The sequence below is a fragment of the Setaria viridis genome, chromosome 2, assembly GCF_005286985.2.
Source record: "Setaria viridis chromosome 2, Setaria_viridis_v4.0, whole genome shotgun sequence".
NCBI lineage: Eukaryota > Viridiplantae > Streptophyta > Magnoliopsida > Poales > Poaceae > Setaria > Setaria viridis.
In genome coordinates, this window is record NC_048264.2 from 16,184,639 (window position 1) to 16,206,913 (window position 22,275).

At 43.5% G+C, this 22,275-nt stretch overlaps 1 protein-coding gene and 1 long non-coding RNA gene across 2 annotated transcripts; one reads left to right on the forward strand and one right to left on the reverse strand.

The window, feature by feature from the left end:
- Positions 1-8,333: 8,333 nt before the first annotated feature.
- LOC117845524 (cysteine-rich receptor-like protein kinase 44) lies at positions 8,334-12,529 on the forward strand. Its single transcript, XM_034726584.2, has 7 exons — positions 8,334-8,847; positions 8,987-9,090; positions 9,194-9,455; positions 9,628-9,865; positions 9,982-10,132; positions 10,246-10,455; positions 11,568-12,529. The coding sequence occupies exons 1-7, from the start codon at positions 8,718-8,720 to the stop codon at positions 12,135-12,137; spliced, it is 1,665 nt and encodes a 554-aa protein (XP_034582475.1). The 5' UTR covers positions 8,334-8,717; the 3' UTR covers positions 12,138-12,529.
- On the reverse strand, positions 10,096-13,839 carry LOC117845525 (uncharacterized). The gene is made up of 2 exons (XR_004638081.2): positions 13,294-13,839; positions 10,096-13,116 (listed from the first exon to the last, which is right to left on the reverse strand). It is a non-coding gene; the product is annotated as an uncharacterized lncRNA (long non-coding RNA).
- Positions 13,840-22,275: the final 8,436 nt, after the last annotated feature.

Below are 22,275 nucleotides of genomic sequence, written 5' to 3' on the forward strand. Positions count from 1 at the left end.
CCTGCTGGATGTATCACCTCGTCCACTAGCAATCGCACGAGACCTTCACATATTGCCAAAATCCCCTCCTTCTCCAAGAGTCTTTCTTGAATATTCCAAATCTGTAATTTGGAAATATGTGAATGTTACACGAACAATTAAATATAAGGAGGTAGAAAACAATTAATTATTAATAGAACATACGACGACGGCCCGTTGCCATGCACAAAACTGTGCATGTGCTCACAGACATAGTATCCACATAGATTATTGCCTTGTTCATGTCTCAAGCAATTTAGTGGAAAAAACAAGTTATGAAATATTTGTGTTTTAGAATATAGAAAATGTGCAAACTTCATACGTACCGGGAAGTATATTCTGGATGTAAGTTTTTCTTTGAAGTTACCACTGTGATGCTTAAGGAATCGTTTCCATACGTTGCGGATTAAAATAATGAATGATACAGTGTTAGGTGATAATTTAGGAAACCAACTTTTGTATAGAGATAAAGGTCCAGAATTGTTACGAGTTTAGCATGTCTTGAATGTCTTGATACTCCTTCGGTGGTTTCCTCAACAAATCGAACACAACGACGTGGCTTCTATCAATCATAATTATTAGGAGGATCCAGTGGAAACTGCATACATAAATATTCATATTAGAGCTAACTAAACAAAAATAGACGGTAACCACACTTACTTACTTGTGCTTGTATGGTAGTAGTATATATTCCTTGTAATTTTGTTTGTCCAAGAAATTGTATACCACCTCCAATATTTTCTTTGGCTGATCCCGTATCTACTTTTGGTTAACGAGCATTGGATCCATGAAACCAACAATGAAGTACGATTCTATGTGGCACCTCTGAATTAGCATCCTACAAAAAATGGAAGACGAAGTTAGTAGGACGACGCACACACAATAGGGCCATCTTCTGCAAACTCATCTTCATCACCCTCGCCCATTGTAGTATCTGCAAAAACTTGGCCTGCAGCCCAGTCCGGAATGTTATTATCATCCTCCTTTTCTTCATCGTCTTCCATTACAACCCTTCTTTCGCCGTGCTTGGTCCAAACCAAATAGTTAGGCATGAAATCATATCTAAACAGGAAGAGTAGTGCTTCTTCTTACTGCATTTGAAGCATGGACAACATATGAACCCGTTCTCTGGTTTGTTGGCATTGGCCACTTCGAGAAAATAATGCAAGCCATCAACAAACTCCTTGTTCTGTTTGTCCACGTTACACATCCATTGCCGGTCCATCTACATCATATTACATGAGAAATGGACATAGATCTTCGCATTAGATAATAAACTTGATCAATATTGGGTGGGGGAAAAAATAGAGTTAATGTAATTATAATATTTAGGTCTTACAAAAAATATTAGATAAATAAATTTATTACGTGAGAAATGGACATAGATCTTCGTATTAGGTAAGATCAATATTCATAACCCCACCAACCCCCCAACTCCCCCTGCTCCACACGTCCGGCGCGGGTGGGCTAGGGTATCGTCGTTAGACCAGTACGACAATTTATTTCTCTTAATTTTATTGCAATGACTAAATATTAAAAACACATTTACTCTTTTTTTTCTCATATCTAATATTGATAAAGTTCTTTTAACTAATACGAATCATATATAACAAGCAAGCTATCCATCAAATTCTAGCTTAATAAAGATACATATAAAGATTACACTCATAACAAGACAATAAAGAGACAATAAAGATACATATACACTAAAGATTACAGACGCTCCATAGTGGACTTCACGTAGTCAATTATCCTAAAATAATGGTACAACATAGCAGAATGTTCGCCCTCCAAGCCATCTCTGCACTTAACTCAATTTTCTCCGAAGTCTATCGAGAGTCACCTCCACATATCCAGTACCATAAAATAATGGCACAACAGAAGATCTTCGAGTCCACATACTCAGGCTGAATATCATAAAGGAATCTTGAAATGATTGTCCAAACGACTTTTGGAGCAAGTGCCACATTCTCATAATAGAAGTGTGATGGCACACACACAATAGCCCGTCCAGGCAAAAGATCTGTTCCCTGAGCATGGCCCTGGTGGCAAGCCAAAACCAACCAAAATCGCTAGGCCAAGGTTAGTGAACAGATCTTTGCTTGAAGAGGATATTGGGCCAGCATACTTCTATTACGAGAATTAGGCTCTAAAAGGTGTTTGGAATACTTTTTCAACATTCTTATATGATATTCAGCCCGAGTTTGTGGACTCGAAGCTCTTCTATTCTACCATTATTTTCTAGTACTGGAGGAGCGGAGGTGACTCTCCATAAACTTTGGAGAAGATTGAGTTATGTGTAGAGAATAGCGTAACCACATTTATGCCATGTGCAGACACTGTTAACTGGGATTGGAGGAACGGAGGTGGTACATCCATTGCCTGTCCATCTACATCGTATTACGTGGAAAATGAACATAGGGCTTTGTATAGGATTATTGTTTATAATATTTAGTTCTTGCATTAAATATGAGATGAATAAATTGTTGGGCAAAGAAATACAATTATTGTTAAATTACAGTGACATGAAAAATTGATGACCAAATTCTATTTTCTTGCACCTACAATTTATTTACATTAATTTTATTGCAATGAATAAATATTAAAAATACATTTACTCTATTTATTCTCATACCTAATATCGATCAAGTTCTTTTAACTAATACGAATCATATATAACAAGCAAGTTATCCATCAAATTCTAGCTCAAAAACATGTATAAATAAAAATCCTCTCTATTCTCCCTCATTCTTAAAAACTTATTTTTCTCCCTCTCTAAAGCATAAAACAAAGCATAATAGGAGGATGAAATAGCTAACCTTCACAACACTTTGAATGTGTGAAATCCCCATGGAAATGAGGAAAAAAATTTGGGCATCATCTCCCCTAAGGTTGCTTGCTCGCCATGGAGAGGAGGCCAAGTGTCTCTGGTGGAGTGGAGTGGCTCGAGCCGGGGCAGGAAGAAGAGCTCTCGGTCTGGTAATTTTACAGGGGAGGAGATTTTATCCCGGTTGGAAATTCCAACCGGGATAAAATACCATCCCTTTTGTCCTGGTTGGTGGTTTTGTCCTAGTTGGAAATTCCAATGGGGGATAAAAGACCCCCCTTTTCTCCCTGTTGGAATTGTCAATCGGGACTAATCCTTTTGTTCCGGTTAGAATTACCAACTGGGACAAGGGGGGCCTTTTGTCTCTGTTGGACTGTCCAACCGGGACAAAAAGGTGCGGCCGTCGGTGCGATAGTTCTAGCCGTTACAACCGGGGACTAAAGGGGGGCGTTAGTCCCGGTTGGTATTTACAACCGGGACTAAAGCTCCCCCCGGTGGCCTTCGGTGGCACTTTTTTGACCCGGACTAAAGCCACTTTAGTCATGGGTCCAATGTTAACCGGGACTAAAGGGGTTGGATGGAAGGTTAGTTCTCTACCAGTGAGGGACGTTTTCATCTAGCTTTTCCCACCATGTGCTAATCGCCATGTCCTTAATGCATGAGAGGCCATTGTCATGAGTTACACAAAATCCATAGCCTCTGTTGCCTTTGAGAAACAGCTGACAAAGTCATGCAAATGACAATTACCTTGACAAAGCTAGATTTTGCTGCTCGTTGCCAAATTCATCATGCCCCTAGCCTGATCTACCTCTCTCGGGGTCAGATCCAGTGCCTAGTGGCTGGGAGGCGGTGCTAGGGCGATTCAGCGGCCATGCCGCTAGTTCCCACCCCCATCCTCTCCTATCCGGGTTGCGGCATCTCGTGGCGGCAGCCTTCACCCCCGGGTTGGTACCGTCTAGATCCATCTTACCTGGATCTAGCGCCCTCCGGCTTTGGGGACCAGTCCGACGAACCTGTTCCCGGAGATGATGGTCGGTGACTATCGTCACAAATGTTGTGCTTGCAACGGAGGTGCTCAGGAACTCATCATGCGGTGAGTGTGGTATAGGACGCAATTCATTGACGTTGGGTCTCAGGTGCTTCAACCTCGTGTGGTTGGTGATGGTGCGGTATGGGATGTGTCTCTTCGACCCCTGCAGCTGTGTTGTGGTGGGCTAGGGTGCACTGGCGAAAGCCACGACGATGATGCCTATAGGTGTCATTTCCTTCTTGGAGGCACCACCTATGTGTCCCAAATCCACCCTATCACTAAGTCTCGAGGTGAAAACTTTGTCCCGGTGGGCAGCAGTGGTGGCGACTATCGTCATTTCCTCGGTGGAGGCATCGTTTTGTAGGCTTTTTGAGTGGTATTGCACTTCATGTCAGTACTGTGGTTACCCAACTCGGATTCTTCAATAGCTATTGGTATCTTACTTATCCCCACTCTGGAAGTGTGGATGGTTTTGCTGCGGTCTTGGTTTGGTGGTCAGAGCGTCAATCAGCACATGGAGTTGTTTCTCTTCCCCGTTGTTGGATTTGGCTCATACTTTGGTTTTGCTTTCACCTAATGTGGAGAAGTTACAAAACATGCCGCTAAGGAAGATTTTTACTGGTGTAACCTGTTGAAGATTTTGAGTTTCACCCTTTTCTTTATTTTTTGTTACGTTTCTTTGCTAGATCAGATTTTATGATATCTTGGCTACATGTTTAGTTGGAAACATATGCCTCTCGGTATTGTTTGTGGTCTGATGCATTCTCGAAAGAGGATGCCTGAAGCTGGAATTTTATCTTTCAAAAAAAGTTTTCTACCTGGGATAGCGTCTCTGCCTCCACCATGAAGCTACATGTGTTGATGCCTCAACTAGATCGAAGCCTGTCCATTGGCGAGTTTGAACCTCGGTATGGACGGATTTACTTTGCGATAGCACTGAACAGCCAACTGCAATCTTTCCTAATCCTTCCTTGATGTTCATGCTAGACATGACGTTATTTGGGGCTCCTCGTTCACACAATACAAGTCGCAAAACGGATGGAGATGGAGTGGTGATAGAACAGCACCTAGCTGTTTCAGGTACGACGGGCACGACAGTGGCTTTGCAGCGGTGGCGACTTTAGTTATTTCATCGGGATCAAAAGAACCATCTAAGAGATCTTTCTTTTGTTAGGTAAGAATATCTACTTTAGATTATTACCTTACATACATGGAGATATGGAGTCCTAATACTGCTTGATATGTAGTCTCTCCGTCTTGAAATACAAGGCATCTGAGGGTTCAAAATTTGTTTCTAAATACAAGGTGTCCTAGGAGTTGTTGGCAAGTACTCAATCAACTTAATTAAAAATTTATCACATATTTCCCTTATTAACTGGAAAACTTGCCTTGTATTACCATTATCTAAGGGTACACGAGACATTTGCTCACCTCCTTAATCAGTCTAAAAAATCTTAGGATGCCTTGTATTTTAGGATGGAGGGACTACTACATGATCTGGTGTACGATTCACAAGCATGCAAGCGTGTGTTGATTGCCTTTTTTTTTTATTTAGTTGCCCACGATGGATTACTCAAGAGGGGCTCTTGCCGTATATGGACATATTGGCAGTATATATTTTTCTTTTTCACCGATTAACGTAGGATTTTCCAAAGAGTCTATAGATAGATGAGCTTGCATATTTCTGGTGCCAAACGAATGGGGTCGCTAATCATACTCGGACCTTCAAATTTCATTCGAAGGAAGGCTCCGCCCCTGCCGCACCGCGCGCCGAGCTAGATCTTCGCCTCGCCCACGGTGACAGGCCACGGCACGGGCCACGCGTCCTTTTTCAGTGCTTGTGCGTCTGCGCCGTGTGAGCGCGCATCGGTCAGGTACCGTCGCAAGGCCGGGAGCCGCTCCGTCGTCTTGCTCCTCACCGCCCGGCAAGCCGCTGGCAAGCTCCGTTCATGAGAGCTGCAAAAGAATAAACAATCAAAAGAGGAAAAAAGCGAAGAAACATTTAAAATAAAGCATTCGCATATGTTGCTGTCAAAATTTGAAAGATTAACGAATTGGATGCCAAACAGCAAAAGGCGTGAGAAAGGCGAGGGATGTCTCCGTCCGCTCAGCCTCACCGAATCGCTTATCCTCGCTCCGAGTATAGATGTCTATGCAACTTGCGACCCGCCTAGCTGGCACGAAAACTTTTTTAGCCCGGCACGAAGAGCTCAGTGCCCGTGCTGGCCCGGACCGGTACTGCGTGCCGGGCGTGGGCCACTACTCGGCACGAGCCCAACCCGATTTGAAGAGCTGGCCTGTTAAGAGCCCGTTATCCTCCGCCCCCTAATAAAACTAAGAGGGTGTTTGGATATCCCTACTAAACTTTAGCACCCATCACATTAGATGTTTGATACTAATTAGGAGTATTAAACATAGCCTAAATACAAAACTAATTGCACAGATGGAGTCTAATCGCGAGACGAATCTATTAAGCCTAATCTTTACCTATTATTAAAGCAAGTAACGCCTCTGCCCGGATTTTCGTACGTCGTGGTCATTTTGCAAAATAAACCCTGATGTTTTGTGTAATCAACCCGCAGTCCATTATTATGAATAGTCTGGGTGTCGGATTGAAAAAGGAGGAAAGAGAGGGGGTTTAAAGGGAAAGTTCTTCTCTAAATTACGCCGCCCAACGGCACGCACGCTCCCTCAAGTCTCTCCGCCCGTCGCCTCCGTCCACGCGCGAGCCGCTTCCTCCACCGCCCCTCCTCTCGCTAGACACCGAATCGGAGCTTCGGATCCGTCGATTTGAAGCGGCAGTACTCGTGCGGAGGAGCATCGACGGTTGAGCTGGATCTGTACATGGGAGTCCCGCAGGGGCCAGTGGCCTCTCCCGTGACGATTCGACCGGCGGAGGTCGAAATCGAGCCGGTGGCCGGTGTGCTGGACCGCAGCGAGGCTCTCGAGCCGCCGATTTGGGGGTGGCGTAGCTCATCTTGGCTGGATTCGGCCGGGCATGGGGGCTGCGCAAGATCCGGCGAGGAAGGTCCGAGCGTGGGGCGACAGGGCTTGAGCGGCGGCATGGCGCAGGGAGTGCAGGGGCGCAGCTCCCCCAGCTCGCAGCGGCGGCGTGGATCTGCCGGTGCTGGAGTTCTAGGCGGCCGCAGCACCGGCGAGGGACCCGACGGGCGGTGGCGGCAGAGCTCTGGGCGGCCGCGGCACCGGCGGGGGAGCACGACAGGCTGTGGTGGCAGATCTCCAGGTGGAGCTCGAGGGCGGTGGAGTTTCGGGGGGGAGCTCGAGGGCCGGCGAATCGAGGTCCGGGCGGAGCTAGAGGGGTGGCGGCGGAGCTCGGGGAGCGGGGGCAAGCGAGCTTGAGCGGCTGCTGTAATCACAGATGGATTTGATGCTTGGATTGTCCTGCAGCGGATTGAAGAGAAAGAAGAAATTGGAGAGATGGGCTGAGAGATGAGTAGGTAGGTGCTCGACTGCTCGTGCTTGCTGATTAGAAAAGATAGGAGCTGCTACTGGCTTGCTCTCACCAAGATTCAATCAAGAATAACTGCAGCTGCTGTTCTTGGATCGAATTTGATAGTACATTTTATCTAAAAGACTGAAACGCAGACAGCAGCGAGCTGAGAAGAGAGAGATGCGAATTGAATTAGTGGTGCACGAGAGAATTGACTAATTGACTATCACAGAGAAACTCCAATTAGACTTGACCTCTCTAGAATTATAACTAATGACTTATTGGGTTTTGCCGAGTTGGTATCTAAGTTCATCCAACTCTCTGATGTGTTTTAGACTATCTGCTTGCGAGACAATGAAATCTACAATTGAGGAATCAAGCTTACAGAATTGAGCAAGAGCTGTTAGGTTTACGTCGGACATGACTGCTCTATCTTATTGTTGAGTTAGAGGGCTTTCTTAGCTGAGATCAGCTCCTGTACGTAAGTCTGTTATTTTGGAGCGTAACATATATTGCATTTTAACTTAGAACTTCTCTGAAAATACGAAGAGTGGGTTAACTCTTAGTTTAGTTTATCATTGTCACTTTTTATGGATTTGATTACTATTTTGTTTCTTCCATTGCATTTTCAGGTGAATTTTCATTGCTATTAATGAAGAAGGAACATTATGCATTTGATTACATATATTTTGCAAGGATGAGATCCATTGCAGTGCATGGGAAGGATCAGAACATATATATGGTGATTGCAATGCCATATTGCGAAGTTGGCTTCATTGCATATGGGTTAAAGGATTTTTTTTTCCGTTGCAACGCACGGGCATATTGCTAGTTAATCTATAATTTGACAATATGGTACTACCGTAACTATTTGCTAATAATGGATTAATTAATTTTAATAAATTCATCTCGTGAATTAGACTTCAACTCTGCAATAGTTTTATAATTAATTTATATTTAATCTTTCTGATCAGAGTGCCCGTTCGTATCCAAACACCCAGCCGTTTCTTCCCTCCCCGCCGCCGCCTGCCTCTCCGCTGCCTGCCTCTCTCTCGGCTCGGAGCAGAGCTCCTCCCCTCCGCCGCCGCCACCGCTCCACCTCTCCTCCCCTCCGCCGCCGGCGCCGCTACCCCCTCCTCTCCTCCACCGCCGGCTCCGCTCCGCTCCCCTCCCACTCCCACCCCACCGATCCGCCGCCTCCCTCTACCGCCGGCGCCGCTACCCCCTCCTCTCCTCCACCGCCGGCTACGCTCCCCTCCCACTCCCACCCAACCGAGCCGCCGCCTCCCTCCCTCGCGGAGGCGAGCTGCCGAGCCGAGCAAAAACGCGTTAACACTGATCTGAGGCCCTCCACCCACGGACCATTTCTGGCCGCGCGATCCGTGGCGGTGATGGGGCGACGGCCGCGGCGAAGAGAGCCGCCGGCGAGCAACCACACGCACGGACCAACTGAGGCTGTACGTGAAGAAAGGGTGACCGAGGGGGTGAGACCCGCCGGAAAGAAACTTCGCTGCGAGCGTAGTAAGTACCATGCATCTGGCCCAGGATAATTTACGGTTTCGGGGATCTAGATAAAAAAGAAACAAAAATGAGTTTCGGATTTTGGGCAAATTTATGTTTTGTTAAAGTTATTTGTCTGATGAGAGACTACTTTGTGAAGGTGGTTTTGGTAAGGCATTTAAGCTAGAAGTTTTGAGAGAGTCCACAGACGGTTTCTCTGACGAGAGACTACTTGGTGAAGGTGGTTTTGGGAGGGTCTATAAGGTAAGATTAAATCATATATTTTTCATCCACTCAAATATATGTAATCAAATGTTATCCAGAAACTTATATTCGTATCAACCTGAGAGTTTAAATACTTAAACAGGCACGGCTACAGAATGGGGATATGATTGCTGTGAAGAAGTTTACATCGACAATTCTAGGAATTAACGATACACAATTTGAGAATGAAGCCAGTCATCTTATGAGGCTTAAACACCCAAATATAGTGCAACTTGTAGGCTATTGTTCTCACACAGAGATGGTACCGGTAGTGCACGAGGGGTCATACGTTTTAGCTGAGAAGCGAGAACGGTTGATTTGCTTGGAGTACCTGCCTCATGGAAGCCTTCATGGGCATCTTTCAGGTATGACAATCCAATATGAGTGTATCTGTTCATTTTTCTTTCTTTGAAGTTTGAACCTTGAATTATGTTTGTGTGGTTAGAGTGTATTTACTATTCATGTTAATATTGTCTAGAGAACTACTATATTTTATTTATATAGTATCATTTGTCGGATATCTTATTACAAATGCAGATGAATCTTCTGGGCTTGATTGGGACACACGCTACAAAATTATTGAGGGTATTTGCTATGGTTTGCATTATCTTCATGAGAAGTGGCAAGCTGGGACCCCTATTATTCACATGGATCTTAAACCGAAGAACATATTGCTCGATGACAATATGGTGCCAAAAATTGCAGACTTTGGTTTGTCGAGGCTCTTTGGTGTCGAGCAAACTCAAGCTTGCACTACAAGTCAGTTTGGAACAATGTAAGTTAAATGCCTCTCAGATTCTTTCATTTGTCTTCACCAGAATACCTTTTTTCTTGAATGTCCTCTCATTGCTTCAAAGTTCACACACTAATGGAATCATGTTTGTGATACAGCGGTTACATGGCGCCAGAATACCGTGACAAAGGTTTAATCACAAAAAAGTTAGACATATTCAGTTTGGGTGTGATAATCATAGAGATAATGACAGGGCGAAGGGACTACCCAGATGAGATTGAAACATCATCCCAGGAATTTATTGAGCTCGTAAGAAAATTATGTTTGTACTTTCAAGGCGGAGCCATTTTTTAAAGAGATGCTGTTACATTTTTCAGTTGCATGGTTGTACTAATATTCTAGATTTGTGCCTGATTTCGCAGGTGCTTAAGAATTGGAGAAATAGACTAGAAAAGGCACAGAGATATACATCAGGCATTTCCCCCTTTCCTTCTTCCCACAGAGAAATTGATTACCTACAAATAAGAAGATGCATTCAGATTGGTCTAGCTTGCGTGAAACATGATCTGGCGAAAAGGCCAACAGCACTCAAAATTATGAACATGCTTCATGGATTGGAAGGTCCAGAAGAGGTAAGCTCACCAGCGAATTGGTGTTATCACTTAATTGCACTGCAGTAGTAATGGAATGAAACAAATACATTGCTATGCAGATGAGGGGAATTTCATCTCGAGGTTTGTAAGATTTAGTTCAGATTTTAACAGAGTCCTAGGAATTTGATTCCAATTCCTCCCTTCCAAACAACCCTTTCAGATAAGAAAAAAACTATAGGGTATATCAAGACTTCATCTTTAAATACTGCAAAAACAAGAAAACTATAGGGTGCGAATTTGTTTTCCCGTATAGCAAAAGCAAAATCAAGAGTTTCATATCTGAAACTTTTGTTTTGGCAATAGACTATTCTGAAACTTCAGGTCATCTCCTTATTTGCCAATGTCGTGCAAAATATTGATGTGATTTGCTAGAGGCACTTGCTAGACTTCTTTTCATTTTCCCTAAGCCTTGACTTAGAGTTGTAACTTAAATAGTGAAGGCAGATAGGACAAACACAAGGGCATTATGGATATTTTGAAAGAAAATATGGAAAAGAGAAATGGTGTTTACAACTATTATGAAAGATAAGCATAAGGTTTGCAAAATGATGGCACATGTGGGAGGAGAAGGTTCATTTTACCACTTGCACGTACTTTCCTTTCTTATGCTTCTAACAAAAAAAAATAGATTTACACATAATTAAAAGGGCAACATAGTAATTTCTCACTATTTTTGGTACTTGGTCCCACCAAATTGGTACTTCTCTTTTGGTACTTCCTTTGTTTCCACCGTTTGATTTCGCCGGATGGACAGCTCTCATTTTTTTCAAGCACTCTAAAATTTCTCTTCCAAAATATATTACCATAGAAATTGTTCTTATCCATCGTTACTCGTCTTATGATAAAGTAATACTTCCCTTTTTTTAAAAAAATAGACGATTATTTCCTCAAGGTTGTAAACAAGTACCGTACAACTATTGATCTTACTTGTAAGTTTTTTTAAAAAAATCCTACGAAATTATGTTAATGAATTGTAGAAGGCTAAGAATCTTGACAACTGGAGGAGATGAGATGCTTAAATGAAATCAAAGTATGATATTGATAACAAGTGTTTATGGTGCCTTACTGACCAGGATTATATTAATGAACAGGAGGTAAGAGCTGCTTCAACTAGAAGAATTGATCCAACTAAGCGGCATCGAGATTGTCTGCTTGAGGTCGATGACAGTGAACCTAGAAGTTTAATGTTGGACGATATGAAGTCTAAAGTAGCAAAGTTGACAGAAAAAGGTGGACTTCTGAATGCAGAAGCAATTGAGAAGCTAGTACATCTTCTGCAACTTGATCAAACTGAGGAAAAGATGGATGTTTCTGATCGGGTTAAACTTGCTGATGTTATTGCTGCTACAGAAAATCCTGTTTGGCTAGACAGACTTGTTCAATCAAGGGGCCTTTTGGTGTTAAATAGTTGGGTAGACGAGGCTCACCAAAAAGAAGCTGATAAGCCTATGCAGGAACTTCTCCTTGCCCTGCTTCGTGCCCTAGCTATATTGCCTATCAATCTCAGTGCATTGCAAAGCTGTAGTATTGGGAAATCTGTCAATCATCTGCGCAGCCATAGAAATTTGGAGATTCAGAAGAAGGCTAAGAGTCTTGTTGAGGATTGGAAGAGACGTGTGGATACTGAAATGAAGTCAAGTGACGTGTGGATACGGAAATGAAGTCAAGAGACGTGTGGATACTGAAATGAAGTCAAATTTGTGAAAGCTTTATTGCCATGCCTATCCAGGACATTTAAAAAAGATTTGATTAAATTTCAAAAGCAGGAAACTGATGAGGTGGCTCAGGTGAGCACCATTCCAAAAATTGGGTGCCCAATGTTTCTTCATCAAAAGTGTATGACTGAGGAAACTGAAGCATGATGCTATTATTAATAAGGCCACTCTGGAGAATCCACCGGCTAGAGAAATTGGGCATTTAGCAATTATATTTTCGTTGAGATCTTTATCCTGTGTGTAATGGCTAATATGTGTCTAAGTCGCTTCATGACTTGTTTGATTGCTGAATAAGTGAAGATGACAATACTGACATTACATGGCATCATTCTCGTTAATTCTTGGTACCAGTAATTACATGCAATTGTGCAGATTGACAATAAAAAAGCCCGTTAGATTACCTCCCTCCGTATTAGCAACATAAGTGAAATGGCAAAAACATCCAAGGATATGCCGCTAAAGAATGTAAAAGATGAAATCGGACCAGGTCGAAGGCTAATACAAAAGACAAAGCTCCAGCAGCAACCAATCAGGTTGAGGCCTGGGAAAGGGGAATACAGCTCAAGCAAAAGGAGGAGAGGTGTAGAGCTCTTCGGCAGTAAATCGCTGTTAAGAAGAGGTTGTTAGCCTAGGCGGTATCCCATGAAGAAGAGGAGCCTTCAAAGTCACTCACCGAGGCTCAAATGTGACAGTCTATACAAAGCATGCAACATCAGCTGAACGAGTTGCAGCACAACGGGCAGGCGTAGGAGCCACAACCACTCCCCCTCGTCAGCATAGGATGGAGCCAAGGGGGCACGATAGGCACATTGGAGGGCCAATAACACCGTTGTCGTTTGAATTGGAAGAAGTATCATGGATCCCACCAAAGTTCAACGCCATGACTCTACCACGATATGATGGGAAGTCCGCCCTGAAGAAGTTCCTGATGAAGTACGGGGCGATTCAGCAACCAAGGCCAAGGCCTTCATTATGGCTCTCAAAGGGCCTACGCAGTATTGGTACACGAACATTCCAAGGGGGCAGATATCTTATTGGCTCCAGCTATACAATAGGCTGTTATCCAGCTTCAAAGGGCTTCAGATATGATGGAAGAACTCACCTCGACTGACTTCGTCCACACATGCATCCAAGGATAGAAGGGAACTCTACAAGAGTACATGCACGATGTTGTCCGGATAAGGGCAAGGGCTCCGAGTGTGTCTGAAGAAGACAGCGTCATCCATACCACATTGCCACTATATGAGGCTTGAAGGTGGGACCCTACTAGGATCTCTTGGATAGGCAGCAGCCCGATACGGTTCGAGAGTTATTTGAGGTTATGCAAGAATACTACAGATCAGACCGGTGACAAGGCACATAATCGATGCCCTTGTTGCTTAAAAAAGCAGAAGTAAGACCAAAATCAATGGAGTCAGTCAAAGCCATGGCAAGCTGAGGGCAAGAGGTACGCCGCTCAACCAGTCAATAATGTATCTGCGGGCTCAGGCGAGGGAGCTAACCAAAACTTCAACTATGGCCGAGGAGGCTGTCGAAGCAATAGAGGACGATGGGGGTCGAAGAGGAGGATGGTTCATGCAAATATCCAGAGGGTCAAGTGAGCCAGTTCATACAAATAAGATAGGATTACTACTGAGCGTCGAGAAGAACTTCAGGTTGCCTTGGTCTCGCATACCAATGTCATTCACCACAATGGATGTAAGGATGCAACATTATCCACATAATGATCCCCTCGTAATCAGAGCGAACATTGAAAAAAATTCCACGTACTTCTTTGAAACAATATGGGAAGAATCCTCGTTGACAATGGTAGCTCCACGGATATCTTGACATGGAAATGTTTTACAGATATGAAGTTCACATCGAAAGATTTGCAGAAGGCTGATCACCCGTTATATGGCTTCGGCAATAAGAGAATAGATGCCCTCAGAAAGATCAATGTCATTGTGACATTCGGAGGGCCCATGATCAGAACATATATATCTCATTACCTTCCATGCCATTGATTTTGCATAACCGTACAATGCCATGATTGGAAGAAACACAGTTAACAAGTTTGCAGCTGCTATTCACCAAGGGTACCTGTGCATGAAGATCCCCATAACTGCAGGAGTGCTGGTGTTGACGCTCATTATTGACACACTTTTACCCCTGTTTATCTTCAGTAATGACATGAATTTAATACCTAAACTATTGATCACACCTAATAAACCGATCATTTTCACATGTACAAAATATTTTAAAGAATGTTCTGTTTTTGCAGGAAATTGAACTTAAAAGCATATTTTTTGATAAAGCACGGAACGAGCATCGAACCAGACGAAGATGAAGGCCAACGGGCCCAGGAAAGGCTTAGGCCGATTGGCCTAGAGGAGACCAGGCCGATCGGCCTAGGGTCTTCTGACGCCCCCTAACACTCATCTTTGGCAAGTAATCCTCCAAGATGACTTAAGGGCTAAGTTATTAAATATATGGCAAGAACCATTTCGTGATCAAAGAGAAATCAAAGAAGATCAAGTGGAGATTTGGAAAGTTATTGAAGATCAATCTCATCCTAAAACTACGGACATGCCAGGCTCACATGCAAGTGAAAATAAGATTCCTAAGCATCTAAGAAGACTTGGAGATGAACCAGGACATGGGGGGGGGGGGGGGGGGGGCAAAAGGAAGGCCCAGGTCGACCGGCTTGGACCCTCCCAAGCCGATCGGCCTGGGGGTTTCCTTCGCCCCCTCGCCTTCCAATTTTTGCCACGCGCTCTCTAGACTATAAATACCCCAAAAAACCACCGAGCAGCATAGAAGCAACAGAGAAGTAGAAGGAGCTTGAGGGACATCTCTCCAGAGAGCTGCGGGCTGTGCAATTGTCGGGGGTTAGCATAGGCAAACCTCTGCTGGCGTGATCACCCTGCGAGGAAGATCACACTTGAGTTCTGGAGCTAGGAGTCATCAAGATCAAGGTAGGATCCCGGTGGTGATCTTGTGATGTACAATCATTCATGGTAAAGTAGTAGATGTGTTCATGTTCTTAGCAATCGAAGTATCTCCTTTGATGGTTTTATGCTTTATTGGGTTTGCTTGCTTTTCAATCTATGAATCGATGAAAAATTGCTTAGGATGTTCGTGTGGTCATGTTGACCAGATTTGCATGCCTGATCTACCGATGAGTATGACACGTTCTCTTGATCGTGCCCTTAACCTGCTTGCGCTAATAGAGGTGATCTTGACAAGATCTTTCTTGTGTAAGGTGGGGGGTTTCAGGATCCGGACTGGAGGTATAGATTTAAAGATGTTTTTTACTAGAATCATATCTATGTTGCTTTGCTATCCATGCTTAGAATTACAACATATGCATAGTCTAGGTTGCTCTTGATTGGTTACCTTTGCTCTATCTATTATCTGTCTGTACATCCTTAGTAGATTGGATTTGAATCACCATCAACACTAAGTCCATACTAACAATGCTAGTTAAAATAGATCTTGTGCTATAAGTTCCACGGGTTGATAAACCTTAGGGGAATACTCTGAGGGAAGAGCTACAACTAATCCATGCGCTTGCGATTCACAACTTGGCTTGCTAACAGCCGTCAACAAGCTTTTCTGGCATCGTTGTCAGGAAACTAATAGTTAAGTTCTAAGTTTAACTATGCATCCATAATATGACTTTTTGTTCATGATTTGTTCAGTCTTTTCATTTTAATCTTTTTTTGTTTTTGTTCAATCTCAATCAAAAGTTCAATCTAGTTCTTGGATATATGTGTTTGGCTTTCACTAACGCTAATAGAAGATGGACGGCTATTGACGCTCACTATTGACACACTTTTACCACTGTTTATCTTCAATAATGATATGAATTTAATACCTAAACTATTGATTACACCTAATAAACCAACCATTTTCACATATGCAACATATTTTGGAGGATGTTCTATTTTCAGGGAATTGGAGCTAAAAGTATATTTTTGAATAAAACACTAAACGAGCATCAAACTAGACAAAGACAGAGGCCAACGAGCCTAGGAAGGGCCTAGGTTGATTGGCCCAGAGGAGCTCAGGTCGATCGGCCTAGGGTCTTCTGGAGCCTTCTAACGCCCATCTTTGGCAAGCAATCCTCCGAGATGACTACTTGCTATCTGGCTTCTGAACCTGGATGGGTGCGGACATGGTCTTTGCTGCATGCTGCATATCACTGGCTACTATACTCAGCTGTCTTGTGGGCTGTGGCCGATTCGATCATCAAGAACAAGACTGAACATGCCTAAACAAACTACTCGTTATATCTTTCCTAGCTCTGTATCTTACATGGCCTTGCTTAAACCTGGAACCTTTCCATAGCAGCTAGTAGCAGATTGTTCTTGGTGTGTTGAGTGAAGCTTTGTTCCTTTGAAATGTCAACACGGTACTTGCAAAGCTGATGTGCATTACCTGGAGTCGTCGTCTTACCTGCCGGGCTACTAAAATTATATTTCTAGCCATTGCTTGGCTGCTGCACTATCTTCTGCTGCCTGCTGCTCTATCTTCTATTTGGCTGCTGCTCTAGCCATTGCTTATTGGCTGCTGGCTGCCGCTGGCTCAAATTTTGGTTGCTTGGCTGCTGCTTTCCCCTCCTCTCTTCTAAGTTCTCAGGTGTCTCCATTCTTACTAAATATGTTGAAAGAGATGATGATTAAGGGGCACATCTGCACATATGTCATCCTCAGAACTTTTCCCTTTATTTTCTATTTTCTGTCCTTGCAGCACCTGCATGCTTGTGTTTATGTTGGCTACTGGTCTCCAGCCTTCAAAACTACAGTTGATTCTATTAAACTCTAAATTATGGACACTTACATAAATATACATGGCTTAAGTATCATTAGACATTTGTATCTGTATCTTTATATATCTTGCTTTTGCATATATTTTTTTTGGCAGCAGCAATCATATCACTAACTTGTCCTCTCCTCTATGTTTGGCAGCTGCAGCTGCTTATTTGTTTTGGCAAGGAGCTGCTGCTCTATTTTTTTTGGCAGCAGCAACTGCTCTATTTGTTTTGGCAAGCAGCTGCTGCTCTATTTTTTTTGGTAGTAGCAGTTGCTCTATTTTTTGACAAGCAGCAACTATTTTTTTCTGCCTCCTCTCCTCTCCTCTCCTCTTTTGCCTATGATGAAATTGTCTATCTCCATATATTATCTGGAATGAGTTGATGATCAAGTTCTTGTGAGGAACTGGGCATCATTACCTTACCTTCATGCAATTCTTTGTTATGATGCCTTGATGCTCCAAGATCATGATCAAATGATGATTGACATATTTCTGAGGCCTCTTACTCATACTCTTACTTCTACTACTACTACTTCTACTACTCCTACTCCTACTACTCCTTGTACTACTACTACTTCTAGTACTACTACTACTACTACTACTACTACTTCTGGTACTACTACTTCCACTACTACTACTATTAATGAATACCTATATGATTTCGAAGATATTTTTACGTCCCTAAACTCTATGACATTGACGCCTCTGCTCCACAACCTGAAGCCACGAACTCGGGTGGTGAGACGAAGAGGAGACGGGGGGGGGGGGGGGGGGGGGGGACAGAAAAGGGAATCTTTATCCAGACAAGGACAAGTTCTATGACATAAGAGTGGTCCAAAAGCTAGGGAAGCCATTTGAGCCGAAACATCTCTGAGCATGGTGGCGTAATGCAATCGGGGTGCTAGTAAGAGATGAGTTGAACCCATCAGTCCCAAGCTGGAAAGACGTATCCAATGAGACAAAGGCCTTCCTATGGAAAAAGTTGTTGACCAATTTTAGATTCTCGGAGGGAACCCATAAAATGGTACAATGTCATGCTCTTAAGCAACTTGGAGAGGCATTTTGACGCTGGAAGTCTAAACTCAACATCAACTATGTCCAAAAGGGATTAACTCCCTTCAATGAGTATGGCAAGATTACTCCTGGACAATGGGAGGAGTTTGTTAGATAGAAGACTTTAGAGGAAGCATTGGCCCTCAGTGCCCGTAACACTGAGCTGGCGAAGAAGAATGTGCACCACCATTATCTAGGTCCTGGTGGCTACTATGGCAAGGAGGACTAGTTTAGGAAGATGGAGGAAGAGGTCGCCTCAACCAGGACATACAACTTGCAGGGGGTATCGAAGCGCACAAGGAATTGAATCCTTTTGAGGAATAAAGAAGCATCCAAGGCGCTTAAGTTTACTAAGTTGGAGACAGAACAGGCAGTATCGAAGATTTTGAAATATGCTGATGACCCATAGAAGGGCTTATTCAAGCCTTCCAGAGAGAGGGACGAGCTTACCCTTGCCTTAGGAAACCCTGAGCACATAGGCCGCGTTAGGGGCCCAGGGAAAAGAGTGATCTGGAAGGAGGCATGGGAAGAGGACAGTGACATGTACAAGAAACATGACAGAGACCGAGAGGCTATCTTGAGCTCCAAGTGAAGACTCTAGTTGCGAAGGCGCTGGCGGAGCAAGGACTATCTACGGAGCCATGTACAGTAGCGGCGCCGGCACAACTAGCATTAGTGGCCAGCCCTCTGGATATTCCCAGCAGCCAAGGTTCCACTGCAGCCACAACCCCCGTCGATCGCATACGGGAACCAACTTGTTGCACCTTGGTCGTACTCATGGGCAGGCAATCAAATATGATTGAAGTGGCAATGGGTGAGGCACATCCTCCTAGCGGCTTGTATCATACTCGACCAATCCCGCCGGACTACACCAGGGTCGAGGTGTAGACCGTGAAGCCCGAATACAGCCAGTGGAGGATAGACTACCCAACTCCTGAGGGACTATCATTACTTGGAGAAGTAGTGAACCAGTTCGTCCTCTGGCACAAGCGGGACATCATATTGACTACTCGCACGCCGTCTATGCAGACATCGTTACTTTTGGAGGGAGTTTATGAGGAGAGGGAGATCCAGACACCGCCTTATGACCACCACATGCCTGAGATGCCACAGTCTTCGCCGCCTCCTTTGCCAACTCCACTACTAGTGGAGCCGACACATGAACAACAAGAGTCCTTATGACAGCAAGAAGTGCATGTAGAAGAAGTTCATGCACAAAAAGGTGCCTGTAAGGAGGCAGAAATTCAACAAAAGCATCCAATCAAGCTAAGGCCTTACGTGCTAATGACAGATGTCTCGGGGGTGGCCAAGTGGTATGGCCATGATATGTTCAAGTCAGAGAACCAAGCCGCAAGATCTGAGAAGGCCATCACCAGCAAACGGCAACCAGTCAAATACAAGGTTATCAAGTATGTAAATATTGAATGCATCAAATGGTCAAAGGATTGCCCCAAAAATTATGAAAGAGGCAAGTGTTTCCTACCAAACCGGGCAATCCAGTACCTACCACTTGGAATGAGAAGGTTCCATGATTGATACTTGCGTGCTCTCTCGACGGACATAAATCTCATAGAAGCAAGGTACCCCAACCTGACATTTGGAGGCCCAACATGAAATATTGCCTTTGACTTTGATGATGTCCAGACAATCTTTCACCTAGGTTGCTTGGAAACCAATCTGATTCGCGTGTGGTGCCTGTAAGTCCGTGTCCTCTTGATTTAATATGATTGTAATGCTTGGATTTTGTTATAACTAACCCACGCTGTGATTTGTAGAATGCAAGTGCACCTTTCAAATCAAATTCCAAACCAGCGATCGGGGTACATAGACCCTCAATTATTAGCAAAGACATTGTTTGATTACCCTAGCAAGTGGGAATTGAATTGCAAAGAGCTAGCCGGTGCAGAGACCATTGCGGCGAAAGAGGAAATCCGATGAGAAGCAATAAAGAAGGAGTCCTATAAGGTTGCGGCGTACATTCCAAGATCTTTCTCTAGAATGCAAGACAAAATCATTATATATCTACCCTATAACTTTGAGTAAGTTCAACTATATCCTTTAATCTTTAAGAATACATATTATTTTGTTTGATGCAAAAGAGCTTATCTGTTTGTATGATTAAATTCATGCAGCAACCACTGGATTTGTGTAGCCGTCGATCTGAAGCCAGGCATGGCGTGGGTCATGGATCCACTAGATAAGGACGAAGCTACATACAAAGACTTCATAAGCATTCTCAAGACGTATACATATCAACCATCTTCATCAGCTTATATATTTGTATACATAATTGAAACGTTGACTTTTGGATACTAACTTACTTTGATTTGTTAAATTCATTCGAGCAGGGGTACAGGTACTACGTCAACAAACTCAAAGGGGTGCATCATCCAGATAGGAAGGGTGAGCTGTATGTCAAAACAAATTGGCCGGTAAGTGTAACTTAGTTTAGTACTTCCATTATGTTGCTGTCATATGCATTACTTAACATTTTTATATGCGAAATACACAGTGCCACAAGTAGAAGTCCGGAAGCGTACACTGTGGATATTATGTATGCACTTACATGAGTGTCACGGGTGCCTACAGGAGACACCCCTGTAAGGCACCGGTGACACTCATGTAAGGTAAGTTATAACTACTTTACTCGCCGTATAATAACTTGGTAGAAAATGCACACATATGTTATGAAATACTAAACCTAAAATTGTCCTTTTATAGTGGCCTGAAGAGAAAGGAATTAGAAAGACACCCCTCAGCGATGATAACCTCCTAGAGTTTGTTGGGGACCTTTGCAACTTCATAATGGACACGATTATACACATCAGAGGCCCGTACCATGACCCAACGTCCTCGTTAGGTCTTCAACCTGAGTGTTAGGCTCTTCGTGAGTGGGAAGGACTAAGCTTAGGTCGTTGATAACAATGTGTATGTAATGTGACATTAGTTTTGTGTACGTAATGTTGATCAAACTTGTGGATGGTACAATATTGATAAATGTGATATATTAGCGAATAATGTGTTATATGCATTATGTTGATTATGTATCGGTGCAATTGTGTGGTGTTTGGTGCATCTGAATATATATTATGTTTTGGTCACATTTCAAATTCAATTTTTTTTGTCGGGAAAATGAATTGTAGGAGCGGCTGTAAGCTCAAGCTGCCCCTGCAAACAAATTTCTAGGGACGGCTGGAGTTAAAAGCTGCTCCTACAAATATTATTTGTAGAGGCGTCTGACGGCTGAGATTACCAGCTGCCCCTCCTTCTTAGTGTACCCATGGTGAATCTTCTTGGGCTCAGGAGGGGTTCTAGAGCCTTGATGGCCGTAGGAGGGGGCTTGAGCCCCCTCCACTAGATTCGCCCCTGGCTGCTACCACCCACTAAGATGTGATCCATTGAACACCTAAGCTCAATGAGTGCCCACCTACCGCCCCACCACTAGATCCACCTACTACCACCCACTTTGAAGACATGATCCATGGAACACCTAATATCAATAAGTTTAAATGAATCACGGATCGGGAAGTAATCTCTAGCCACAGGCCTGCCATAACCACTGATATCAGGGCACTCCATAGTTGCTAGTTGTCTAGTTCCTATTACTCTCCATGATAATAACTCGCCTGCCGCGCTGTATTTTTCTTTGATTCTTTCGATGATGCCCGTAGCCCATGTATGTGTACAAATATATATTAGTTTCGATGATGTCCGTAGCCCATGTATATGCATATACATAGTAGTTTCGACGTTGGTGGTGGCGTTGGTGGTGGCGCCTGCGCCTTGAGTAACTAATAAGTTTAGCTTTTATATATTGAGGCATAGTATCATTTGCGATTAATTTTAATGCTTAGAGATTGTATTATTATATTATCTGTGACCAAACCAATTTAGACATTGCAACCACAAAGAGATTTCCTTTCCTACATAAAAGCATACATTATTAACAAATATTGAAGCGATCCTATGTGTTTTTATTCATGATAAGCCTTCTCTAATATTTTTTATCACTATTTGTATTTTTTCTATCTTTTTTTACAGAGAAGGTTTCCCTGCTTTATTGATGGTAAAGCATACAACATAGTTCAGCTCAAGCCTAAAGGCGCGCCCGCCAGAAAAACTACGCCTAACGGCTAACAAAGTTCTCAAGAATTAATAATGCCCATTACCTCCTGGTGCTGCTAAGTGCTAAATCGTGAGCATCGTTTTCCAGCGAAAAGGCTGAAAGGAATCC